Source organism: Octopus sinensis, linkage group LG2 (genome assembly GCF_006345805.1).
Source record: "Octopus sinensis linkage group LG2, ASM634580v1, whole genome shotgun sequence".
Taxonomy (NCBI): Eukaryota; Metazoa; Mollusca; class Cephalopoda; order Octopoda; family Octopodidae; genus Octopus; species Octopus sinensis.
In genome coordinates, this window is record NC_042998.1 from 95,994,885 (window position 1) to 96,022,187 (window position 27,303).

Sequence of the window (27,303 nt, forward strand, 5' to 3'; positions counted from 1 at the left end):
CTTTGTGCTTGTGCTCCCCCCCCCCAACACCACCACCACCACTTGACAGCTGGTGCTGGTGTATTTATGTTTCTTTAACTTAGTCATTAAGCAAAAGGCCCTGATGGAATAAGTACCAAGTTTAAAAAAGCAAAAAAAACAAAGTACTGGAGTTGATACATTCAACTAAAAATTATTCATGGTAATGGCCATAGTTCATTGACTGAAACAAGTAAAAAGATTAAAAAAAAAGATATTTATTCTCTCCCTATTATGTCCACCTTGTAGTTTGACCTTACATCTTTCTCTCTTTCCAGATGGAGAAGCCATGTATTCATCTCTTCAACAAGACACTTGGTCCTCTCCCTCTATCATACTTTCATATGCCTCAATAATTCACTTCACTCAGCTGAAGGGGTCTTGTCTTGTAAGTACTTGATCACCTCACTAATGATGATGTCATGGAAAAAACATCCAGTTCATTCTTAAATAGTGGATATATTTTATGTTTCTATATCAAATCAGCATATACACACACACACTCATATACTTATACATACATATATCACAATCGTTTTTACACTCGCTTTTCCATGTTTGCATGGCAGTAGATAGAATTTGTTGAGGTAGAGTTACAACTAGATGACTCTAGTATTGTTTATTGCTTGAATACTGTTGTTAACTGGATCAGTAGAACAACTTAGAGTTTTTAATATATTGATAGCAGCTGCTTACAATATTTTTTACGTGTGACATTTACATTTGTGTGTGGTAATATCCTAGTTACATTAAGACATATATATGTTGGTAAATATTGATTAGCAAAGTGAAAAACCAAATTCAAGCTAGATCGCATATGTTCATTTACCAACAGAATCAATGTTTATATATGTGCAATGTACATTTGAGGTGTATTTAAGAAGTGAATCATCAAAATCATCATCATTTAATTTCCATGCTGGCTTGGATTCTTGGATTGGACCTTGAATCTACATAGAAACAATTTTCCAGTTTATATATAAGACATATGCAAAGAAGTTGATTGACAGATCTCAGCTTTATCTCAGATAAAAATAAATCGTGGAAATTATAAAGATAATTTAAGGAACTCTCTCACTCACTCACACACACACATATAAAGGTGTAACTGCCTGAAACAGTAAGAACTGGTAAAATTGACTGATGAAAGAAGGCCACAAATGCCTCGTCTTTTTTTTTTCCTGTCAGCCTTTGTATCGGCTATCTGTCCGAATGTTTTATTGTCCTCTATTGTGTTTTTGTTCCATTTTTTTTAATATTTATATGTGTGTGTGTGTGTATACATACATACAAGTGAATGTGTATGTATGTGTGTGTGTATACATACATACAAGTGAATGTGTATGTATGTATGTATCTATCTATCTATACACACACACAAGTAAATGCAAATGGTGTTTAAAATTTAGAACAGCTGTTTCAGTAGAATTTTATGAATGCATTCATAAAATATTACGTCATAACATATAAACCACTGAACTCTATGTTATTGTACCTGGCCATTTCTCGAATCCTACTAATGAATCCTTAAAACTAAATCATATTATCTATATTATATATATATATATATATATATATATATATATATATATATACATACACACACACACACACACACACATAGACACATATAACAGGAATAATAAATATATATATAATATATATATATATAATATATATATATATATATATATATATGTATACATTTATTCATACATCACACATGTAGTGTTCTTTGTTTTCTAATCTTTCATAAAAATTTGTCCAGCCACGGGGAATATTACCTTACTTGAGAAACAAGTGAGAGTTGGTGATAGGTAGGGCATCTGACCATAGAAAACCTGCCTAACAAATTACATCTGATTCATGCAACAATGGAAAAGTGGACATTAAAATTGATCATGTGTACATGTGTATGTGTGTTCAAAGAGACACAAAATTATATTTACAAACACATATACACATCATATCATACAGAGGTCTGTTACCTTATCGATTGATTAACCTTGGAGATTTAGTAGAATCAATGTAAAAGCCACCTGTAAACATATAATCATAAAAATATGCATTAAATATAACTTACATTGGAGCTGGTTGACTTTACTAGCAATCTTTTCAATTCCTGTGGATTTTAAGCTACTGCAATTTTTACTCTACTTTGAGAACTGAATTGCCACATAAGATTAGGACAATTCAAAGTAGTGAGTTTTTGGCATTCCAGGCAAAAAAAATCCATAACTTACTAATTATGCAAGGCATTTTATGATAGAAAAATGCAAATGAATAGAAAGAAGTTGATACAGATTAGCAATACTGTTGAAGTATCTTTATTCAGTAAAACATATGTACATACATACATATATGTACATATATACATACATCCGTATACATGTACATACATACATACAAATATGTACATACATATAAATATGTACATATGTAAATATACATACAAACGATGATGATGATATGTACATACATATAGATACATATGTACATACATATACATACATATGTATATACATATGCATACATATGTACGTACACACATACACACATCTATCAAATCCACTCACAAGGTTTTGTTCGACCCAGGGCTACAGCAGGAGACCCTTGCCCGTGGTGTTATACAGTAAGATTGAACCTGGAACCATGTCGTTGGGAAACACATTTCTTACCACACAGCCACTCCTGCAGCTATAATTGGATATTAAAATTCAAAGAGAAGCAGTTCTGAAGAAGAAACATTCTGCATGATGTATTGAGCAAGGCTTTTGAGTACAGTGGAAGGAAGTGAAAAGATAAAATAGATGTCTTTCAAAAGGAAGACACTAGCTAACTCAAAACTGAATAGACTATTGTAGTAATATAATGAAAGCAAATAGATAATATAGCATAACAGAGGAAAGTAGAAGCATTAATGGTGAATGATAATTTGTTAAATATAATTGAATGTACACGAGATACCCGTGAAGTGTAGATCTTTTGCTACAGATCCTGTTTCTGTGATACTAATTTCCATTTCCAAGTGAATCAAATTAAAATTTTGTTCTATGTTGCAAACACCATCTCAGTAATGGCAGTTAGTTTACTATCATCATCATCATCGTTTAACATCCATGGTTTGGATGGCTGGACATAGAGTTGGCCAGTCATAGACATAGTTGTGTGGTCAAGAAGCTCACTTTGAAACCATATGGCTTCAGGTTCACTCCACTGCATAGCACCTTGGACAAGTGTCTTCTATTATAGCCCTGGGTCAATTAATGCCTTGTGACTGAATTTCATAGATGAAAACTGCATGGAAGCTTGTTGTGTGTGTGTGTGTGTGTGTATATATATATATATATATATAGATATACACTGGTCCCTTAGCTGACCAGTCACAAATTCTTTCTCTCCATTCTCCATCCTTACTCCCTTTTAGTCGTTTCAGTCATTTGAATGCAGCCATGCTGGAGCACTGCCCTTTTTTTAGTCGAGCAAATCGACCCTGGGCTTATTTTTTGTAAGCCTAGTACTTATTCTATCTGTCTCCTTTGCTGAACCGTTAAGTTGTGGGGTCGCAAACACACCAGCATCGGTTGTCAAGCGATGTTGGGGGAACAAACACAGACACACACACACACACACACACACATATATATACATATATATATACATATATATACAATGGGCTTCTTTTAGTTTCTGTTTACCAAATCCACTCACCCCATTACTTTGTGACTAATGATAGCTTGTTTATGTCCCTGTAACTTAACATTTCAGCAAAAGAGGCTAATACAAGTGCCAGTTGTAAAACATAAGTACAGGGGGTGATTTCAAAGTGGTACCCCAGCATGGTTGCTGTCCAATGACTAAAACAAATAAGAGATAAATGAGAAAAGGTATAGCTCAATAGAAATATCGTAATGAAAGGGTTCAAATGGCTTGTAGTCATTTATGTCTCTGGCTTTATAAATGCAATTTTGTGATAAGTCTATAAAAACTTCTAAGGGATGTAAACAAACCAACACTGATTGTCAAGCAGTGGGAAGGCTGAAAGAAATGCAAACAAAAAGGCAAACATACATACATACACACATACATACAACAGGCTTCTTTCATTTTCCATCTACCAAATCCACTCACAAGGCTTTGGTTGGCCCAGGGCTACAGTAGATTCTTTCCCTACAGTGGAACTGAAACCATGTAGTTGGGAAACAAACTTCTAACCATGTAGCCACACCTGATGAACTTTTTTTTAAATAATAAATCTTATGATGGTCTACAACAATAAAAACTAGACAGAAAATAGATATCTCAGCCTCGTAAGTTAAAAATGTATTTGTCCTACATCATAGTCATGGCCGATGCCACTGCCATCTGACTGGCATGTAAAAAGCACCGTTTGAACATTGGGCCTCATGGAGGCAGTGACAGGTGACCAAGATCTTTGGCAATATACTGTGCTTGTGTAGAACTATCAAGCCAAATGAGACTGTAGTCGTGGCCGATGCCGGTGTCAGGTCAATGGCATCCGTGCTGGTGACACATAAAAAACACTCACTATGCTCTTGGAGTGGTTGGCGTTAGAAAGGTCATCCAGCCATAGAAACCTTGCCTAATCAGATTGGAACCTGGTGTAGCTGCCCGGCATATCAGTTTCCAGTAAAACCATCCAACCCATGCTAGCATGGAAAGCAAGCATTAAATGATGATGATTACTAAGACTGACAGAAATGTTTTTTTGTCCCTAGACTTACTACCATATATGATGTACACATCATCACTATTTTACATCCGATTTCCATGCTGGCATGGGTTGGATGGTTTATCAATAATTTATTTTGAGGACAATCCTCAAAGATTTATCTTGAGTTTATCATCTTATTCAAATAACAATAGCAAAATTACAACCTAATTCTGAATAATGAACAGAAAGTCATTAAGAATAATATAGTCAATTAATGCATTGTTATAACTGTTGCCAACAACACCAATCATCAGAGTAGGAAGAGAACTGAAGACATGTTACGATAAGAAGAACATGTCATTTAATTGCACAGGAACAATATTGAATGAAGGAGCATCATGTCCTATATTGATAATGGAAGAGTCAATAACTACTGAAAGCAGCAAATATGTTTTGGTTACTGTTGCAATGACAACCATATTGTAGACAAATGAAACCTTATATCATAAAGAACCAACATTCAAGTAGCAATTTAAAAAATCTGTTTAGACACCTGCCTTGTCAATTGTCAAAGAGCCAACTTAAGATACAGAGTACATAGCCAATTACCTTTCCTTTCACAGCATGATAAAGTGATACTAAAAAGAAGAAGTATATAAAAACAATATAATAAGCTAATTTCTTAGGTGACTTTTTTTTTCAACTGTTACTGAGTAGCTGATTATTTAAATGAATACATGCATAATTGCTTTACTACTACAAACTCATTACATGGGACATCTTAGTGCACTGTGCATTGACCTGTTATTTTAATTAAGTACAGTAAAACCTTGCAGTTTGAGTGCACCATTGTATGAGTAATTTGCTGTAGAGGTTGAGGCTCATGCAAATTTCTGGTCTTGAAGTAGGAGCAGAAATCCACAGTATGAGCGAGTTTCATACAAGCAGCTGGTAGTTGGCGCTGAGCTTGCACATGCTCTCCCAACAAGCACAGTCTCCACTCACTCAATTCATGTGTTTATCTCACTGTGGTAGCATCCCTATTGTGTTTTTTTCCCAATGTTTTTGTTTAGCTTTGTGCATTTTTTGCTATTATTTTATAATAATTAGTTGTGTTAGCCATCTATCCTAAGAAGATTAGTGCAGAGGAGAGTGCTGAGAAGAAGGAAAAACTGATTATGATAGAAATGAAGAAGGAAATCATTGATAAACATGAGAAAGGAGTGTGTGTAGTGGACATAGCACATCAATATGACCGAAGAATGTCGATGATCTGCACCATCCTGAAGAAAAAGGATGAGATCAAAGCCATTACATCAGTAAAGGATGTCTCCAGGCTCTCTAAGCAACACACATCTGTCCACGAAAGGATGGAAAAATTGCTTCTCCTGTGGATCAATGAGAAGCATCTCACTGGGAATATGATTATGGAGACCATCATCTGTGAGAAAGCACAAGCGCTGTATGGGGATCTGCTGAAGCAGAACCCTGGAACATCAATGGAGCAAACATCAGCAAATGCATTTAAGGCCAGTCATGGCTGGTTTGATAATTTCAAGAAGAGGACTGGTGTTCATAGCACCGTCAGGTATGGAGAAGTAGCAAGTTCTGATGTGAAGGTAGCCAAAGATTTTGTATGCGAACTCCATCAGCTCATTGCAGCTGAGGGGTACATAGCATAACAGGTATTCAACTGTGATGAAACTGACCTGTTTTGGAAAAAAAATGCCCAGAAGAACCTACATAACTGTAGAGGAGAAGAAAATGCCATGCCACAAGCCTATGAAAAATAGGCTAACTCTTGTCCTTTGTGCCAATGTGAGTGGAGGCTTGAAGATTAAGGTGCTCCTAGTCTATCATTCCAAAAACTCACATGCGTTCAAGTCACACAAAGTGGATGAGAAGCTGCAGGTCATGTGGAAGGCAAATGTTCAAGCCTGGTGATGAGGCAACTTTTCTCCAAGTGAGTCAATCTTGTCTTCAGACCAGCAGTGAAAAGTACCTTCTGGAGAACAATCTTCTCAAGGCTCTCTTCATCCTTGACAATGCTCCTACTCATCCTCCTAACCTTGAAGATGATATCCTGGACAAAATTAAATTTATGGGCAATGGTCAGTGTTGGTCTTCCTCTATTACGAGTAGACAACCATATATACATATGTATGTGTATAAACACTATATGCCTCTGAAGCTAATGTATGTATACACACACACATATGTATGTATATGTGTATATATAAACTGATCCCAGTGCTTGTGTTATTAAGTTTGGTACTTATTCTGTTGGCGCTTTTACTAAACTGCTAACTTACATTGATGTAAACAAACCCACACCAGTTGTCAAGTGATGCAGGGGGGAGGAGGTGTATATATATATATATATATATATATATGTATATCTTTATGATTGACCTCCACCCCCGCCCCTGCATCACTTGACAACTGGTGTTGGTTTGTTTACATCAATGTAAAAATGCCAACACAATAAGTGCCAAACTTAATAACACAAGCAGTGGGGTCAATTTTTAGATTAAACATTTCAAACCAGTGACCCAGCATGGCTATGATCCAATGAAAGAAACAGGTAAAATATAAGAGATAATAGTACAGTCAATATAATTAAAACTGCTGGACATTATGGATTTATATAATTATGTAAGATTATATTATATATGTGCCAACTGAGGAGTTTAATAACATGATACTTGAAACTGTGAAGTTGTTTAACAACAGAAATTAACAATTTATTAAAGATTTTGATGATGATATAGGGAGTTACATTAATGAAGATATATAATAAGTAGCATTGAGGAGTTCACTGACATTGCAGGACTGGTTTGTTGTTTGTTTAATAACTATTATAGAAAACTGAGAGTGTAGGAGTCTTCTGGAAATGAACCAGATATCATTATCATCATAACTGCATCATTTTATGTTTACTTTTCCCTGCTGGCATATTTAACTGTTTTGCATTTCATCATCATCGTTTAACGTCCGTTTTCCGCGCTAGCACGGGTTAGACTAATTTAATCTGGATATATCCAGATCAAATATTCTCAGTGTTTTATGTTTGAACTGGCTAGATCTGGCCACTCACACCTACCCTACAAGTCTGAAAATAAATAGTCACATCATCAAAATCTCAAAGTTATAAGTTAATGTATGGTTAATTCAAAACAATGTGAATAAATAAGCATAATATTTGACAGAGTAATCTGAATGCTAAAGAGTAAAAGAAAAAAAAAAAAAAGAAAAGAAAATTATGCGAACAGAATCAGACACTAGTAGTGATCCCCATTACAAAATAATAAAAAAGAAATGAGAGAGAGAGAGAGAGAGGGGCAACAGATTGGGTCTAGCATTATATTTCACACTCCTTGGGGTTCAGAAACGTCAATTAAATACCAAAAATCCAAGAGTGAATCTGAAACATCATGTTGCTACAATTTCAGTATCTCTTGGGTTTGTGTAAATCAAATGTGAAAAATAGATTAAATGATAATTTCGTAACTAATGTAATGGTCTGGACTGTTGTTAGTGATGTTCTTAGTGGTTTGTTAGTAATTAGAAATGTAGTCACAACAGCTGCGCAGACTGGCGATAAGCAACATAAACAATGATCTTTGAATGGCCAGGTCAGAAAGATCCTCATTTTCCACACACATGTACAAGGGTCTGTTTGTACACACATAGATGTGATATATGTGTGTGTGTGTGTGTGTAACATGTTTGCCTCCCAACCACATGACTCTAGGCTTAGACCAACTGCATGGCACTTTGGGTAAGTGTCTTCAATTATAGCCTCAGACCGACAAAGCCTTGAGTGGATTTGGTAAACAGAAACTGACATAAGTCATCGTGTGTGTGTGTGTGTGTCTTTGCATCTGTGTTTGTTCCCCAACCACTGCTGGAAAACCAGTATTAGTGTGTTTACATTCCTGTAACCTAGCAGTTTTGGAAAAAGTGACCAATAGTGTAAGTACAAGGCTAAAAATATAAAAAGTATTGGGGTTGATTCGACTAAAAATATTCTTCAAGGTGGTGCCCCAGTATGGCCACAGTCTAATGACTGAAACTAGTAAAGTATATATATATATATGTATATCTTTATGATTGACCTCCACCCCCGCCCCTGCATCACTTGACAACTGGTGTTGGTTTGTTTACATCAATGTAAAAATGCCAACACAATAAGTGCCAAACTTAATAACACAAGCAGTGGGGTCAATTTTTAGATTAAACATTTCAAACCAGTGACCCAGCATGGCTATGATCCAATGAAAGAAACAGGTAAAATATAAGAGATAATAGTACAGTCAATATAATTAAAACTGCTGGACATTATGGATTTATATAATTATGTAAGATTATATTATATATGTGCCAACTGAGGAGTTTAATAACATGATACTTGAAACTGTGAAGTTGTTTAACAACAGAAATTAACAATTTATTAAAGATTTTGATGATGATATAGGGAGTTACATTAATGAAGATATATAATAAGTAGCATTGAGGAGTTCACTGACATTGCAGGACTGGTTTGTTGTTTATTTAATAACTATTATAGAAAACTGAGAGAGTAGGAGTCTTCTGGAAATGAACCAGATATCATTATCATCATAACTGCATCATTTTATGTTTACTTTTCCCTGCTGGCATATTTAACTGTTTTGCATTTCATCATCATCGTTTAACGTCCGTTTTCCGCGCTAGCACGGGTTGGACTAATTTAATCTGGATATATCCAGATCAAATATTCTCAGTGTTTTATGTTTGAACTGGCTAGATCTGGCCACTCACACCTACCCTACAAGTCTGAAAATAAATAGTCACATCATCAAAATCTCAAAGTTATAAGTTAATGTATGGTTAATTCAAAACAATGTGAATAAATAAGCATAATATTTGACAGAGTAATCTGAATGCTAAAGAGTAAAAGAAAAAAAAAAGAAAAGAAAATTATGCGAACAGAATCAGACACTAGTAGTGATCCCCATTACAAAATAATAAAAAAGAAATGAGACAGAGAGAGAGAGAGGGGCAACAGATTGGGTCTAGCATTATATTTCACACTCCTTGGGGTTCAGAAACGTCAATTAAATAGCAAAAATCCAAGAGTGAATCTGAAACATCATGTTGCTACAATTTCAGTATCTCTTGGGTTTGTGTAAATCAAATGTGAAAAATAGATTAAATGATAATTCCGTAACTAATGTAATGGTCTGGACTGTTGTTAGTGATGTTCTTAGTGGTTTGTTAGTAATTAGAAATGTAGTCACAACAGCTGCGCAGACTGGCGATAAGCAACATAAACAATGATCTTTGAATGGCCAGGTCAGAAAGATCCTCATTTTCCACACACATGTACAAGGGTCTGTTTGTACACACATAGATGTGATATATGTGTGTGTGTGTGTGTGTGTGTAACATGTTTGCCTCCCAACCACATGACTCTAGGCTTAGACCAACTGCATGGCACTTTGGGTAAGTGTCTTCTATTATAGCCTCAGACCGACAAAGCCTTGAGTGGATTTGGTAAACAGAAACTGACATAAGTCATCGTGTGTGTGTGTGTGTGTGTGTGTGTGTGTGTCTTTGCATCTGTGTTTGTTCCCCAACCACTGCTGGAAAACCAGTATTAGTGTGTTTACATTCCTGTAACCTAGCAGTTTTGGAAAAAGTGACCAATAGTGTAAGTACAAGGCTAAAAATATAAAAAGTATTGGGGTTGATTCGACTAAAAATATTCTTCAAGGTGGTGCCCCAGTATGGCCACAGTCTAATGACTGAAACTAGTAAAGTATATATATATATCATCATTTAATGTCCGCTTTCCATGCTGGCATGAGCTGGAGTGCATACACCTCTGTCCGGCCATCGCCATGATTGACCGCTACCTACTAAAGCTTTCTTTTTTTATTCTCTGTTTATTTTCTTTTGTTTCTTTCTGTAGAAGAGCATAGGCTTGAAACATAAAAGACTTTCTCACCTTCCCGAGCATTAAACTAATACACCTGTTTTTTGTTTACATATATATATATATATATATACAGGGAGAATTCACAAAAAAACAAAAGATGAAGACAGGTGGTGTAGACAACAAACATGTATTTAATGCTCGGGAAATGAAAAGGTCTTATATATATATATATACATACACACCAAGTATAGATATAAATACTGTTACAAATTTTCTCAATTTTTCATAGGTTTTTTGCACCTAAAATATTTTTCCTTTATATCAGTCATTAGCATTGAATTTCAGGTATTAACTGATCTAATTTTCCTATTTAACAATGGAATGGAATGTCAAACAAAACCATATAACTGCTGTTGGTCTTCAGAAGGGAGGTCATGATGTCTCCACCATTTTCAAACTGCTTGAATCACTTGAAATTAGCAGAATGTTTGTGTATTGCACCAGAAAGAGGTTTGCAGATCATAAGACTATCGATGACATCGTCCTAGCACTGTGAGGACTTCCAAGAAGGTCAAAGCTGTTGAAGCCAGAATTCAAAGGAATCCCTTGAGGAAGCAAAAAATCATGGCTAGAGGAGATGGAAATTTCACCTAGATCAATGTCTAGGTCAATCAGGGAAGATCTAGGGATGTATGCCAATCATCAATGTACAGGACACATGTTAACTCCTTCACTGAAAGCAATCAGAGTGGCAAGATCCAAACAATTTCTCTGATACGCAGGTGGTGCTCATAGAAAAATCCTTTGCATGGATGAGAAAATTTCACTGTAGAAGAAAGCTTCAACAGTCAAAATGACAGGGTGTATGCCCACAGCTCAAAGGAAGCTTCTAAGATCATTCACAAAGTTTAAAGAGGCCATCACCCTGCCTCATTCATGGTTTAGTGGGGTGTGACTTACGAAGGGGTGAGAAAACCACAGCATGTGTACATCAGTGATATCCTAGAGAGTAGAGAGCCTTAACAAATCCTTGTTCAAAGGTAAAGAATAGATTTTCCAGCAGGACTCAGCCCCACCACACAAAGCCAAGGTTACTCAGGAGTAGCTGTCACAAGGCAGCAGATTGACCATCTGAGAGTCTGGATTTGAATTCTCTGGATTACAAACAGTGGTCAGAGTTGGAGGAGATGATTTGTGGTAAGCCACACAAAAATTTGGTTTCTCTTAAGCACACTCTTGTTGCTGCAACAACCAATTTTCCAATTAATATTGTGTGCACTACAATAGATCAATGACCTGAGCACTTAAAGCATTGCATTGAAAACAGAGAGGGACATTTTGAATAGATTTTGTGAATTTATTTTGTTCAGCCCACAAATAACTGTTCAAAATTTCATTTGAATGCAATCATTAACAACCTGAAATTCAAGTTTATAACAATATTTATGTCTATAATAGGTAAATATAATATATTTATGTGTATATATACATATACGGAGCACACCAAAGTAACACAACAGTTGTGAATTGAATTAACTGTAGTAAATTAGGTTGAGTGAATCATTGAAAATCCAGCACAATTCAACATAAGTAAGCAAATATGAATTACTCTCTCTTTTACTCTTTTAGTTGTTTCAGTAATTTGACTGCGGCCATGCTGGAGCATCGCCTTTTAGTCGAGCAAATCGACCCCGGGACTTATTCTTTGTAAGCCCAGTACTTATTCTATCGGTCTCTTTTGCCAAACCGCTAAGTGACGGGGATGTAAACACACCAGCATCAGTTGTCAAGCGATGTTGGGGGGACAAACACATACACATATATACATATATATACGACAGGCTTCTTTCAGTTTCTGTCTACCAAATCCACTCACAAGGCCTTGGTCGGCCCAAGGCTATAGCAGAAGACACTTACCCAAGATGCCACGCAGTGGGACTGAACCCGGAACCATGTGGTTGGTTAGCAAGCTACTTACCACACAGCCACTCCTGCGCCTATGTTCATTTTTATATAGCATTATGGAATACATTTTGACTCCTTAAACCTTTAGCTGTAAAAATTAAATTTCATGGTTATTCCAGTAGTGATGTTAAATGTTGGCACATCTCAATAACAAATAGTTTCAAACATGACATTTCCCAACAAAATATAGACCAATACATAAAACTCTTAGTCATCTATGTGTATGGCAGAGTCATTAGTTTAACCCACTAAATGATGAATTGGGTGGCAAGCTGGCAGAAACGTTAGCACACTGGGCGAAATGTTTAGAAGTATTTTGTCTGTCTTTACGTTCTGAGTTCAAATTCTGCCGAGGTTGACTTTGCCTTTCATCCTTTCGGGGTTGATAAATTAAGTACCAGTTACGCACTGGGGTCAATGTAATCAACTTAATACCTTTGTCTGTCCCCTCTATGTTTAGCCTCTTGTGGGCAATAAAGAAATAAGAATCATTAGTACACCAGGCAAAATGTTTAGGGTATTTCGTTTACCTTTACATTCTGAGTTCAAACTCTGAGGTTGACTTAGCCTTTCATCTTTTTGAGATAAATAAAACAAGTACCATTTGAGTACTGGCATCAATGTAATTGACTATCCTTCTCCTGGGTATGACTCTAAAAAAACTGTATCCATCTGCAAAGCCATGTCGAGCCAAAGTGGCAGAGCAGGCTTGTCAAACCAGTATGGTCTCAAGTTCAAATTCACAGCCTCTACATCGGACCATGGTTGGTGAAAAGAACACAGTGAGGCCTTTATCCTGCAGTGAACTGAACATAGGCAATCTACAATGTATGTGTGTGTGCATACACATATGTATGTATATGTGTGTGTGTGTGTGTGTGTGTGTGTATCATTTATTGTCTACACATCATGTGATGGTTGTAAGAATGTCACTGTCATACAATTAAAGTTATGCATTTCCAGTCTTCTGTGAAAAACATGCATAGCTACAGGAAATATTAACTTGCTTGCGAGCAGGTGCAGGCTGTCAACAAAAACAGCAGCCAGCTGTAGAAAATTTGCCTCAATAAATTCCATCTGACCTATGCAAACATGGAAAAGTAGGGAGTAAAGGATTTTGATGAGAGTTTGAAATATAGGTTAAGGTTGATTATGCGTCCACAGATGGATTCACAAGCTCAGGCAAGGTTTTTGGAAGATGACTGGCAGCTGCCTATGCATGTAGCTCTCCCCTCTTTATGACACAGGTGTTTATCTGAGGAAAAAGCCACAAACTTGGACTAATACAGTATAGCATCAATGTCATCAGAGGTATTGTTATCAGAATGCAATGAGCTGGAAAGGATGGCGTTTTTTTTCCCTCCTTTTTTTCTTCTACTGTAGGCACAGAGCTTGAAATTTGAGAGAGGGGATAGTCGATTACATCGAGCCACAGCACTCAACTGGCACTTATTTCATCGATCCCGAAAAGATGAAAAGCAAAGTTGACCTCAGCAGAATTTGAACTCAGAATGTGGTGGCAGATGAAATGCCACTAAGCATTTCACTTGGCATGCTAATGATTCTACCATCAATCCACTACAATAGATTAGCACCTCTTTCTCAACCCCGAAAGAATGGAAACAAAGTTGATTTTGCTTGGATTTGAACTCAGAGCATGGGCTGCTGGAACAAATAATGTGATGTATTCTATTCAACACTCTACAAACAATGCCAATTCACTGCCTTGAGAGCTTAGATTAAGCCAGAACATTCATCATGATATGATTATTTTGTTACAAAGATATTTTACAATGTTAAAATGTTATTAGAAATATTTGGAGAATTGTTGTGTTTACAAAAGTTGTCAGAAAGGTTTTGACATAACAATAGACACAGACATGGCTGTGTGGTTCAGAAGTTTTCTTCTCGACCACATAGTTTCAGGTTCAGTCCTACTGCATGGTACCGAGGACAGGTGTCATCTATTATAGCCTCAGGCTGACTAAAGCCTTGTGAGTGGATTTGGAAGATGAAAACTAGAAGATGCCTATTGCACATGCATGTGCACACGTGTATGTGTGTGTGTGTGTGTGTTTGTGGAGTGGATATGTGTGTGTGTGTGTGTGTGTGGTGTGTGTGTGTGTGATTTGCGGGTATGACAGTGTCTTTGTACAAGTGTCCCTTTTGCCTTCCCAATGAGTGACGGTTGTAAATAAAGTGGTGTCTTTTGTTTTTTCAATCTTCCCTAGAAACACATCAGGCTGTGGAGAAATATTTACCTTACCTGGAAACAGGTGAGTGAGGGTTGGGGACAGAAGGGCATCAAGCCACAGAAAATCTGCTTCAGTTAATTCTGTCTGGCCCATGCAAACATGAAAATGAGGACCGTAAAACAATGTTGTTGACGATGATGATGACGGAGTACAGTATATAATAGATAACCTAGTTTGATTGAAGATACTCCTTTATTGATAGAGTATTTGGTAAAGTGTGTTGAGAAATCTTAAAATTACATTTGTGATGAGGATAAGTAATCATTGTGAAGGCACAGGGCTCAGTGGTTTGAGCATAGTGAATTCAATTCCCAGACTGGGCTCTGTGTTGTGTTCTTGAGCAAGACTCTTTGTTTCACGTTGCTCCAGTTCACTCAGTTGTAGAAATAACTTGCAATGTCACTGGTGCCAAGCTGTATCGGCCTTTGTCTTTCTCTTGGATAATATCAGTGGCGTAGAGGTGGGAGGCTGGTGTATGTGAGTGTCTTCCACAAACAACCTTGCCCTAACTTGTGCCTCAGAGAGTAACTTTCTAGGTTCAATTCCATGGTCATTCATGACCAAAAGAGGTCTATACCCTTTAAGTAATCATTAACTTGATAATTATGTCCACTCAAGAAAGGCAAGGGGAAGACAACTCCTCAAAACTTAATTAATTAAACATAGAATTTAATTAAAATTTCAAGGCTGTCTTCCATTCTGTCTTTATTGAGCAGCAAAAGTAAGTCTTTGGACACTACCACCTCAAGTCATAGGGCCAGTTACCAAGTTTGTATAAATGAGTGGACTGGAGTAATGTAAAATAAAGTGTTTTACAAGAACACAATGCACCACCTAGTCTGAAAATTGAAACCACAATCTTGTGATCATAAGTGCAACACCCTAACCACTAGAATTCACCATTATGGTAATGATCCTTTCTCCAAACTAAAGGCATAGTCATTGGGTTAGATGAGAGGCCAATTACCACAGATATAGAATTACCTCTTGCTCATCATGCATTATCAATTAATAGGATGTCTGCAAGAGGAGTAGGGTGAAATTGTCTATCTCTAAAAGAAACCTTGATATGCTACTGATTCTAACTATGGGTGTAATTTTAATCAATTAATTAATTAAAATATCTTAGTTCTATTTTGTGTTAACACTGACTTTACCATTTCATTTCCCTGCATTTGCCTTTTCTTTTCTTGTGTCCTCATTTATTGATAAATTAAGCTGGATATCTACATTACAATGTGAGTTAGATTAATAAAAGCAATTGAAAATTTCCTGAACTTAGCAGCTGCTTCTCTAGTTCTTCTTCAAATTAATTGTGGCTGTTGATTAGCTCTGAAATAATGTTTTGTCTAACAGACCTACAAACAAAAGTATTCCAGCAATGAGAACCACCTAATCTTTTTTTAAGGTCTACTGAAACTATGACTACATGTTCTATGTATTTTTTGCATTTTATTTGTTTCAGTTATTAGACTGTGGCCATGCTGGGGCACTGCCTTGAAGAATTCTTTAGTTAAATGAACTGACAGTAGTACTTTTTTTTTTTATTTTTAAGCCTGGTACTTATTCTAATTGGTCTCTTTTGCTGAACTGGTGAACTGGTGCTGAAGTGTTGATGGGGGACAAACACAGACATAAAAATACACACACACACACACACACACACACACACACACACACTCACAACAGATGTCTTTCAGTTTCCCTCTACCAAATCCACTCACAAGGCATTGGTTGGCCCATGGCTATAGTAGAAAACATTTACCCAAGGTGCCATGCAGTGGGGCTGAACCTGGAACCATATGGTTGGAAAGCAAACTTCTTACCGCAGCGCCATACCTGTATATTTAATTTTATTTTCATTTTTATTTATTTATTTATTCATTTTTTTTTGTTAAGATGGCAGGGGGTGATTTCAGAAAGATTTGGTTGCTATTTCTATGTAGTATCCACTTGGCAGACTAATTATCACTGTGTGCAACTGAACTAGATTCTTTAAGCATAATTAAGCTATATGTACACTTAGCGTTAAGTGATGAAGCTAAAATACAGCTTGGAGCTTTATAATTATCCAGATAAAAGAGGTAATTTCTGGCAAGGTAGTACATCTAAATCTTTTGCTTCATGGAAAAGGTTCAAATTAGTAGCAACAGCAATGAAATTGTTAACTCCCTCCTCCAAGTATTAATACATTGATTAATAATCATTACAGTATTCAGTTTTCTTTTAAACACAGTATATACACCAGTTATAGTAGGAACATAGCCAATATGTCTATGAAAACCCATTTATTCTATGCTTTATATGTGGTTTAAGTGATGTAAAGGAAAATAAAAAGACAACTTCAGTTTGTAGTCTGCTATTGAAATTATAACTGATCTTTCACTATGCACAAAAACACGCCTTAATAATTTTAATACTAAAATGAACCACATGTGGGATGAAAAAACAAATTTGTTTAGATAATACATAACATTAACCTATAATTTTCATGCACAGAACTTTTTTAGAAAGATGAAAAATTGCTACCTGCAAGTCATTAAACAACTCTAAAAATTGATTGGTTTTGAGCATAAGATATAAATAGTAGACTGCAAGCTTTGCTAAGTTATGTCAGTACAGTATGGAAATCCTGGATATAATTCACTGGATATAATTCACTGAATTCATTCAATTATTTTGGTACCAAGATTAGTAGACTGTAAGAAGAAACTACTTAATGCTCTATAAGTGGACAATGTGTTCATACACAAAATGTGAGAATATGTTCACAAAAGAACAAAGAGTAGAGTATAATTAGTCAGATGAGCAATGGAAATTTAGGAGACAGGTTATTTTTGATTATCTCCAGGTCAGCACTATGATTAAGCAGGCCTACACAAATCATTAGTAGAATGCTAGTTTAACAACACAAAGATATGTTGATTGTAAGTGAGCTGAGTAAATATTTAGGCATTAAAAGTATTAGAAGCTATGGAAGGAAATACCACCACATTTATTGTGTAATACCATTATTTTGTTTTATAGATGTAAGCATGGCTGTGTAGTAAGGAATTTGCTTCCCAAACACATGGCATCAAGGGCAAGTGTCTTCTACTATAGCCCTGGATCAACCAAAGCCTTGTGAGTGGATTTAGTAGAAAGAAACTGAAAGAAGTCTATCATGTGTGTGTGTGTGTGTGTTTGTCTTGACTTCAAATGATTAGTGTAAGTGAATGTTGTTCATTTCCAATATTCTACAGAAATATGGCCTGAAACTAAATGAAACTCATGAAGCATAGAAAAGTGGATGTTGAAAATGATGATCACAAAGATATTTTGGTCGTGTAATGTTAATGATAGTTCTGGGCAAGACATCCAGCTCAGGAGTTCAGAGGTTTTAGGGAGTATGGATCTATCCCTTATTCCCCACTTCTCCCACATCTGTTCTGTCCCAGGATGGTAGTACCTGTCAAGAGCTCTAGTTATGGATCAACTAGGCTAAGCATACATTACTCAGAGGAGGCTGGCACCTAGACCTGCATCACACAGACCCACCAGTATGTCAACACACTCTGGTGCTATGTGAACTAGTCCTCTTACTTGAGGGTCAAATACATTCTATGTTTTAAGAGTAAGCTTGAGAGTGCAAGCGACAAATAAGGTAAATGTTAAATAATCCAGAAGACAATAGAAAATTACTGCTGTATCTTCTCTTTAAAAAAAACCCAAAAAAGTCAAGGAAGTTCAGATTCTGACAAAGAGGTTCATGATAGGTGATATCTATAGGCAAGGCATGTGAAGAGGGAGAGAATGTAAACAGGTTATAAATCCTTGGAAAAAGTAGTTACAATGCATTTCAGAATATTGGGTTTCAAAGCTGACATGACACAGCATTGAAACTTTGCAGATATATAGAAATGAATGTAAACTTCTCTCCAAGACTCACAAGGAACTCAGAGATTTCATGGGATAGTAAATATATGTATTAAGGGTTAAATGTTGATGTATACCTATTATTTTAAAATGAGTTTTATTCCTGGGTCACTCAATTTATATATACATGCACTTGTGCACACACACACACACACATATATATGTAAGTGTGTGTGTGTATATACATATATATATATATATATATATACTGAATCAAATGGAACAAGAAAGTGGTATCATAAGTAAGAGAGTGACTAATAGAATACCCTAGTCGTGGACAACAAAATGAGAACAATCTACCCCTATGGATTTAATAAAGGGTTAGTCTTGAAATACCAAGAATGTTATTGAATACAACAGGAACCTCAAGAAGGCTATAGGGTACAATTGCTGAACCACTGTGACTATAGCAACTTAGAGGAGTATGATTAGTCTAAATATATCAGTGCATAATAATGATATATTGGTGTGTTCAACATAGCCTATAATTACCTAATCAGTGAAAGAGAGAGAACATGATGTATAATCATTGTTTTAACAACCAATTTTGTATACTGGAATGGGTTAGATGTTCAGAATTAGGTTGTTTAAAAGTCAGACTGCAAGGAAGCTTAGTATAACAAGTCTCTGATCACTCACTCTCTCTGGTCAGGTAACCATGTATCTCCTCTACAGCAAGACAACTGTTTCTTTCTCTCTGTCACACTCTAACCTTTCATCATCTGATACAAGATTACCTTCTGTTATACTTCCTCCCTTCTCAAAGATTCTTTGTCTTGCAAGTTAGTTGGTGACCCTGCCAGTGCTGGTGTCACATAAAAAGCATCCATTCCACACTATAAAGTGGTTGGAATTTGGAAAGGCACCCAGCTGTAAAAAACCATGCCAAAACTGACCTTACCTGTGCTGGTGCCATGTAAAAAGCACTCAGTCTACCCTGTGGTGTGGTTAGTGTTAGGAAGGGCGTCCAACCATAAAAAACCGTGCCAAAACGGATCCCAAAGTCTGGTGCAGTCTCCTGCCTGGCCAGCTCCTGTCAAACCATCCAACCCATGCCAGCATGAAAGGTGCATGTTAAATGATGATGATGATGCTGTGTGTGTGTGTGTGTGTGTGTTGTAAACTCACAATTTCATTTCATGTCCTCATTAGTATTCTTCTTTTGCTTCAAATAATTTCCATTGCTAATGATAGTACCTCTACATGATCATTTGACCTACCTGAAATAACAGCCAACTCAACTTCATTATCATACCCTACCATCTTAAAGAAGGAATGTCACAATGATGTACTTCTAGATATACTTAAGTCCTTCACTCCCTTTGGAGCATAAGCTATCATAATATATATAGTTTTTCTCCACGGTTCTTGACTCTGAGCTGTCTTTTGCTGAGGAAAGGACTCCTTTCCCAAATTATGTTGGCTTTGAATAGCTATCAATGTTTTTGTAATATTTTTTTCTTCTTTAGATAGGGATGTTGGCTTTATGCAAGTCCATTTTTACCTCTGGATAGAGGCGGTCTATATTAGTCTGGTCTCTATCCTTTGACCTGTCCAGCATGGGAAGCCCTACTTGGAACTTGCATTCATGGTCATTGAGGCATACAAGCCATCACACTGCAAAAAGACTTGTGTAAACTTCTAGATATACCAGCCTTAAAACATTAGTAGATTGCTAGAGGTAGACTTCTAGAAATACTAGCTTTAGGAAAAAAGACAAGGTTATCATATAGCTGTGATACCTTTGATCATAGATCTTGATCATGGCTGACCCAACACTAGGCAATAACACTTGTCACATAAACAAAACTTTTTCACCCAGCAGCTGCATTGTATATTCAGAGTCAATACAGCCACTCTCATGCTGGCTATTAAATGTTTATTATATTTCTTTTTCAGCTTACATGTTAGCCCATCAATTAATCTCAAACAGAACATAATTTCTTTTTAGTCAATGCAGACTTTGCAATTTCAATACTACCATATATCACCATAGAACATTACATGTTTCATGCATATAGTTGCCTTCTGCTAATTCTAGTAGATGTGGCATTGCTGAATGGTTAAGAAACTCACTTTACAATCACAAGGTCCTGGGTTCGATTACAACATCTTGGGCAATTGTATTTTACCACTGCTCTTGGATGAACTCATACCAATTGAATGAAACTAGACAGACAGAAACTGTGACAGTGTAGTAGCTTGTTGGATAGACTGCACCTGTAGTTCAATAGTACAGCCTTATCACACACCATGTTATGCTGATTCTGCCTGAGAATTGCATTAAGGTTACTCATGTCAGGGGATACTCTGCCACTTGCACACTAATCCAATCAGATGGAAATTCAATGGATTGACTAAGTCATTGTTGGCAAAAATCAATAGAGAGCAATTTACATTGCTACTTCTAGTGAACCATCTAAGAACTCCACCAGCTTTATGTCATGGGTGCACCCACTATACCTGGTGCATTAAAGCCCTAGTTTCCTGTTACTCCTTTAGAAATTACACTGAACTCTTTCTGTATCCATCGCTGGCAAAGAGTATACAATACTGAGTTGTATTTTTTTCTTTCCTTCATTATTTAACAAAGGCATTTTCTAAATGTAACTGACATTTTATTGTAACTAGACAGCAGTACACTGATAATTAAACATTAATTATTTCCATTTATCTAATCAATTAAGATTCAAACTACATACAAATGAAAAAAGAATTTTCTACATTTTTTTAAATGATGCAAGTTCAAATATGAAAATTTTAATTAGCATATGGCAATTAATTATTGACAGTATTATATAACCATAAAAATTAACTTTAATTTAATAACATTTAAAAAATCTTCTCTTTTTAATGTTAATACAGTTCTGATGTGTTAACAGTGTTTTCCTTTCAATGTTCAGAATATGTCAAGAAGCTTTTTGTCAACATTGTATGTACAAGCAAATGTAAAACACTCTGTTCTTATATATGATATATTCATGGATAGAAAAGGAAAAAGAGGAATCAGCCAGACTAGTTTTAATCTTGTGTTGGGAACACAATAGTTCATGGAATACTCATCATCATCATCATCGCTTAATGCCTGGCTTCCATGATTGCATGGGCGGGCCAGGCAGAAACCTGCACCAGATTTCTGTAGCTGTTTTGGCAAGATTTTTACAGCTGGGTGCCCTTCCTAACACCAACCACTCATCAGAGTATACTTAGTGCTTTTTATGCAGCACAAACACAGTTGAGGTCAGTTTTGGCAAAGTTTTTACAGCTGGATGCCCTTTCAAATGCCAACCACTTTACAGTGTGGGCTGTGTACTTTTAAGTGGCACCTGCACTGACAGGGTCACCAAGTACTTGCAAGACAAAACAATCTCTTTTGAGAGGGGAGGGGGCATTGGAGGAGATGATCTTGTGTCAGAGAGACAGAAACAGGCGTCTTGCTGTAGAGGAGGTACATGGTTACCCTGCCAGGGATAGAGAAAGATCAGGAATAAAGACAGAAACAGATGCACTGCTGTAAAGGAGATACAAGGTTACCCAACCTGAGGGAAGTGCAGGAGAAGGAGAGAGAGTTGGAGACAGTAATCTATTAAACTTGCAGCCAAGAGTTCATTATCTATGTGAACTGCTCTATTGTTTCCTTAAGCACTTAGTAATTGTGCCTTTCTCACCATGGACGGTTAAAGAGGATACACAGTTGCTGAGGAAATCTCAATACAAGATTAAGGGAAGTCTAATTAATCCCTCTTTGTTCTGATATTGTATATACAAAGTATTCACATCTGTCTTTACATAGTGCTAACTAAAAATCTATAGATATACAGTTCCTCTGCAACAAGAAACCTGTTCTGCTCTGGCCCTTTCTCTCATACCACTCCTCTCCTAGGATTTGTAGCTCCCTTAGGATTTGTAGTCTTACAAACTGCATAGTAACCTCACTAGTGTTGAGGGAACAAAAAAGCAAAAAAAAAAAGTATACACTATAAAGTGACCGGCATTAGGAAGGCACCCAGCCATAGAAACCATGTCAAAGCAGACTCTGGTGAATGATGCAGTCCTTGAACCCATTGCATCCTATCAAACCAAGCAACCCTTACCAGCATGGAATGGGGATTTTAAATGATACACTCTCATAACACCATAGAAAGTAAGACAAAGTATTTAATAACCACTTGATTACATTTTTCTAAGATCTGTTGTGATAAATAAAAAAAAATTAAAAAAACTTATCAGAGGCAGAAGTAAGAACTGTTCAACTACATAAGCAGAAATGAACTTTTTGAGATGGAGTTATTTATTGAATTTTGGATGTCTAGTAACTGTTGTTAATCATGCTAAGGATATATATTAAATGAAACAGGTGGCTATTCTGACAATAATTAATTGTGGCAACCACAAAATCTGAAAATATGGACTAATAAATCAACTGTATGTCAATGAATAACAAAAAAATTATCCTCACTGACATTTTGAACAACATTCAGCTGAAATATCACAAGTAGACTGGTGTGGTATTTCTAGTGTGTTGTTTCAAACTCAGCTAAAGCAGCCTGGGCTTGTGAGATATTACATGTAGATTAAAAAGAAAAAGAAATTTGAGAAAAAGTTTCTGTGAAAAATCTGCATGCCTGTACTCAGTTGACCCAGGAGCACAAGAATCAGATACTGTAAGACAGGTGAAAAGTATTCTGGTTGGATGAATTAAACTTTAATCTACATGACTCTTACAACTAATTGTATGTTCAGAGACAACCAAGGCAAGAATTTCTCTCAGAATGCATGAACTCAATAGTCAAGCATGGAGGTGGCAATGTTTGACACTGCATGTCTGGAAAAGGGACCAGATTCATACACCAGACCAAGAGAATCATGAACAGTACACTATCTGGAGATCTTGGAAAAGACTACATTTCCATGACAAGAGCCATTTGGGCTGATCAGACTTACACAGACACACATCTGAATACAAACATGCATACATATATACATACACACACTTCTGTACACATACACTTATATCAGTACACTTATATGCATACTCACACACACATACATTAGTACATTTATATGCATGCACCCATATACATACATATCTACATACTTATATACACTTACACCCCCCACCACGATTTCTGTCACTTTCCCTCAACCAAGTTCACTCACAATATTGATTGACACGGGTAGAAGACATTTAAGTATACAATTTCTCACTCCAACTCTACTGTAGACTAAATGTTATTATTGGTGTCCTGCTGTTATGCAAATTGACTAAATATTATAAAACCAGCATATAGCTTCTTAAAAGTCAATGCAAACCTTGGTTTTGTTGCTTAGTGTACAGTATTTTGTGATTGGTGAAAAACAAGATGTAGTAGGATAACAAAATTTTGATGAAATAAAATCTCTTTAATTGAACCAATCAATATTCTGCTAGAAGAGTTTAGTTTGTTTTTTTTTTAATTTTAAAATATTCATTTTTATCCTTAATAATATTGAGATATGAAAAGACTACATATTTCCAGGATCGGTGATTACCTAGCTCCTAGTTGTTTCCAAATATTAGTTAACAAGCTTTTATAATAACAGTATACATTTAGGGGTGAAATGAAGAAAGGAATACCGTTACAGGATATTGATTACTATGTGTGGTAAGTGAATAAATAAATATATATTCTCATGACAGTTCCTGTTTAGCTGGTATAAAGGAAACAGCTTTTACTATCCATAGTCAATATTCTCACAGTAATAATACAATAAGATGTGTGCGTGTGTGGTGAATGAGGTGAGGAAAAAGTAATGCTTCGAACAACCCTATTACTCAGTAACTATAATTAACTATTAACTATTTTCATGCGAAGGGCATTCTCAAACGTTACATTCTCTTTCTGTTATTTCAATCAATTCTGTTTAATAATTTACGGTGTATTGATTGCAGCAGACATGGAACACTATTTAGTTCCTTAAATATTGGTAACTATCATTGGTTAACATAAGAAAAATAATTTGATAAAATGGGACAAGAATTTGATAGCGGCAAATAATAGAATGGTTAGATAAAAAAAAAATATTAGCAAGAAAAGGTATGCAATTATAGTCCGTTAACTTTGGATTTTAAAAAATCGGATTAGCAGAATCGCTAGTCGTCGGACAAAATCCATAATGGTATTTAGTTAACGGCCTTTTTTACAATCAACTTTTGCCTTTCATCGTTTAGATGATAGTTGATAAAATAAAGTACCAGTCAAGTATCATATTAAATTTATTTTCGTTCAATGTACCCTAGATGCGAAATTTACAACGTAAAATGTTTAGGAAAATAGAGAGCGACTCAAACCGATAAACATAAATCATAAACTGTTGAATTAGGATGCTTTCACGAGCAATCGTGGGCATCATTTCCTAAGGGTTCATTTCCAATAACGAACCAATGGCATTTTGGAATTTTTCCTAGAGTATAAAAATAGAATTATCAAAAGGGTCTTTCTTTAAAAAAATAACATTTTAAATCAAATTTCCAAACATTTGACAAGAGGAAAGCGTTTTTCTAAACAGCTGACCAAAGATCCCGTTCGATTGATTATAACGAAGAATTTCGTTGTTGTTTTTTTTTAATGTAAACACACATTCAAATATAGAACATATTTGATAGTTTATAAAAAATCTTCGGTTAATGTTTAACCAAATCTTCAATTACAATATGAAATAAGTTAAATTTCATAGACACACACGACAATTTAATAAACACGAACATAACGCAAATATAAGCGTACATAAATACGTCTCTAACACAAACAGCCTGTTTCACAAAAACTGAACAAACATAGGTAGGAATTAAGATTTTACTCCGATAAAGTTAATAATTTTTACTCACGTTTTACGCTTGTAGCCAGATTTTTCCACAGAGGGGCAAAATTAATGCAGTGTCCACACCAGCTGTTATAAAATTCGACAAACCATAACTTGGAAGATCCTGTTACAGTTCGGACGAAATCATTTTCGTTCAAGACATCAACATCATCTGTCTGCGAATTGTAGAGACCGGCTGTTTCAGCTAACGTTAAATGAGAAACATTGAAGAAAAACAAAAGCCATAACGCCAGAACAGAAGACTCAAAATAGAATATCCTCATGTTTCGAAGCTGGCCATTACTCTTTTCACAAGCTATTATAAACGAACAACTTGGTCTGAGTGCCAGTAGGAAATGGCTATCAGCTTAAGGAAGTGTTTTTCAACATTTCATATCATGGAATAATTGCATTAATTAAAAATCTAGTTGGATTAAAAGAGCGGAGTACAACAACTGCTGTTATATATATACTTCTCTTCCCGCAAAGAATAACTTGTCTGTTTCCTTTTTTTTTTTTTTATATATATATACTCGCTGTTGAGGAGTGAGAGAATTTCGACAAGGGAGGTAACTCTTTAACACACACCTACATGTACGCTGCGTATGTGTATGTATACGTATAGGTAGATGTATCTATCTATAGCACTACACAAATGTATTGCGTATATTTGTATACATATACACGCAATAAACGGGAAATTCAGGAGCTTCACTAATCGTTGACTGCAGCTCTTGTGTTTTTGACAGCTTGTCTTACTAAAGAAAAAAAAAAAAAAAAAAAAAGAAACAGATGGTTCCTAAATACGTTTCTATTGTTGTAGTAGGTGGAGTTAGTAGTGTGACTTTTAAGCAGACGAATAAAACTTTTAACGTAATTTTAAAATGAAACCACCCAAACACATACACGTGTTACAACAAACGCTTTTCAATAGCAGTGAAATAAGAAATACACATTTGTTAAATCTATCTATGTCTGTCTGTATGTATGTATGTATGTATGTGTGTATAAGTGTGTGTGTGTGTGCGTGTGTAATACATTATTAGTAGTAGTAGTATTAGTGAGTTGGCAGAATCGTTGGTATGCCGGGCAAAATGTAGCGGCATTTCATCGGTCTGCACGTTCTAAGTTCAAATTCCACCGAGGTCTACTTTGCCTTTCATCCTTTTCAGTCGAGCTGGTAGAACCGTTAGCACGCCGAGCGAAGTGCTTAGCTGTATTTCGTCTGCCGCTACGCTCAGAGTTCAAATTCCGCCGAGGTCGACTTTGCCTTTCATCCTTTCGGGGTCGATAAATTAAGTACCAGTTACGCACTGGGTCGATGTAATCGACTAAATCCCTTTGTCTGTCCTTCTTTGTCCCCTCGGTGTTTAGCCCCTTGTGGGTAGTAAAGAAATAGGTATTTCGTCTGCCGTTACGTTCTGAGTTCAAATTCCGCCGAGGTCGACTTTGCCTTTCATCCTTTCGGGGTCGATTAAATATGTACCAGTTGCGCATTAGGATTGATCTGATCGACTTAAACCCTTTGTCTGTCCTTCTTTGTCCCCTCTATGTTTAGCCCCCTGTGGGCAATAAAGAAATGGATAAATTAAGTACCAGTTGAGTAATGGAGTTGATTTAATCGGCTATCTCCCTCCCCCAAAATTTCAGGCCTTGTGCTTTTAGTAGAAAGGATTACTACTACTACTACTACTACTACTACTACTACT

General features: G+C 36.0%; 1 protein-coding gene across 1 annotated transcript in view; it reads right to left on the minus strand.

The window, feature by feature from the left end:
* The window catches only part of LOC115232039 (sulfhydryl oxidase 2), an 84,650-nt gene extending 58,552 nt beyond the window's left edge, over positions 1-26,098 (minus strand). The window contains exon 1 of the mRNA XM_029801920.2: positions 25,620-26,098. Coding sequence (XP_029657780.1) covers positions 25,620-25,878 — 259 coding nt within the window. The 5' untranslated portion in view covers positions 25,879-26,098. The remainder of the gene's footprint in view (positions 1-25,619) is intronic.
* Between the last annotated feature and the right edge of the window lie 1,205 nt (positions 26,099-27,303).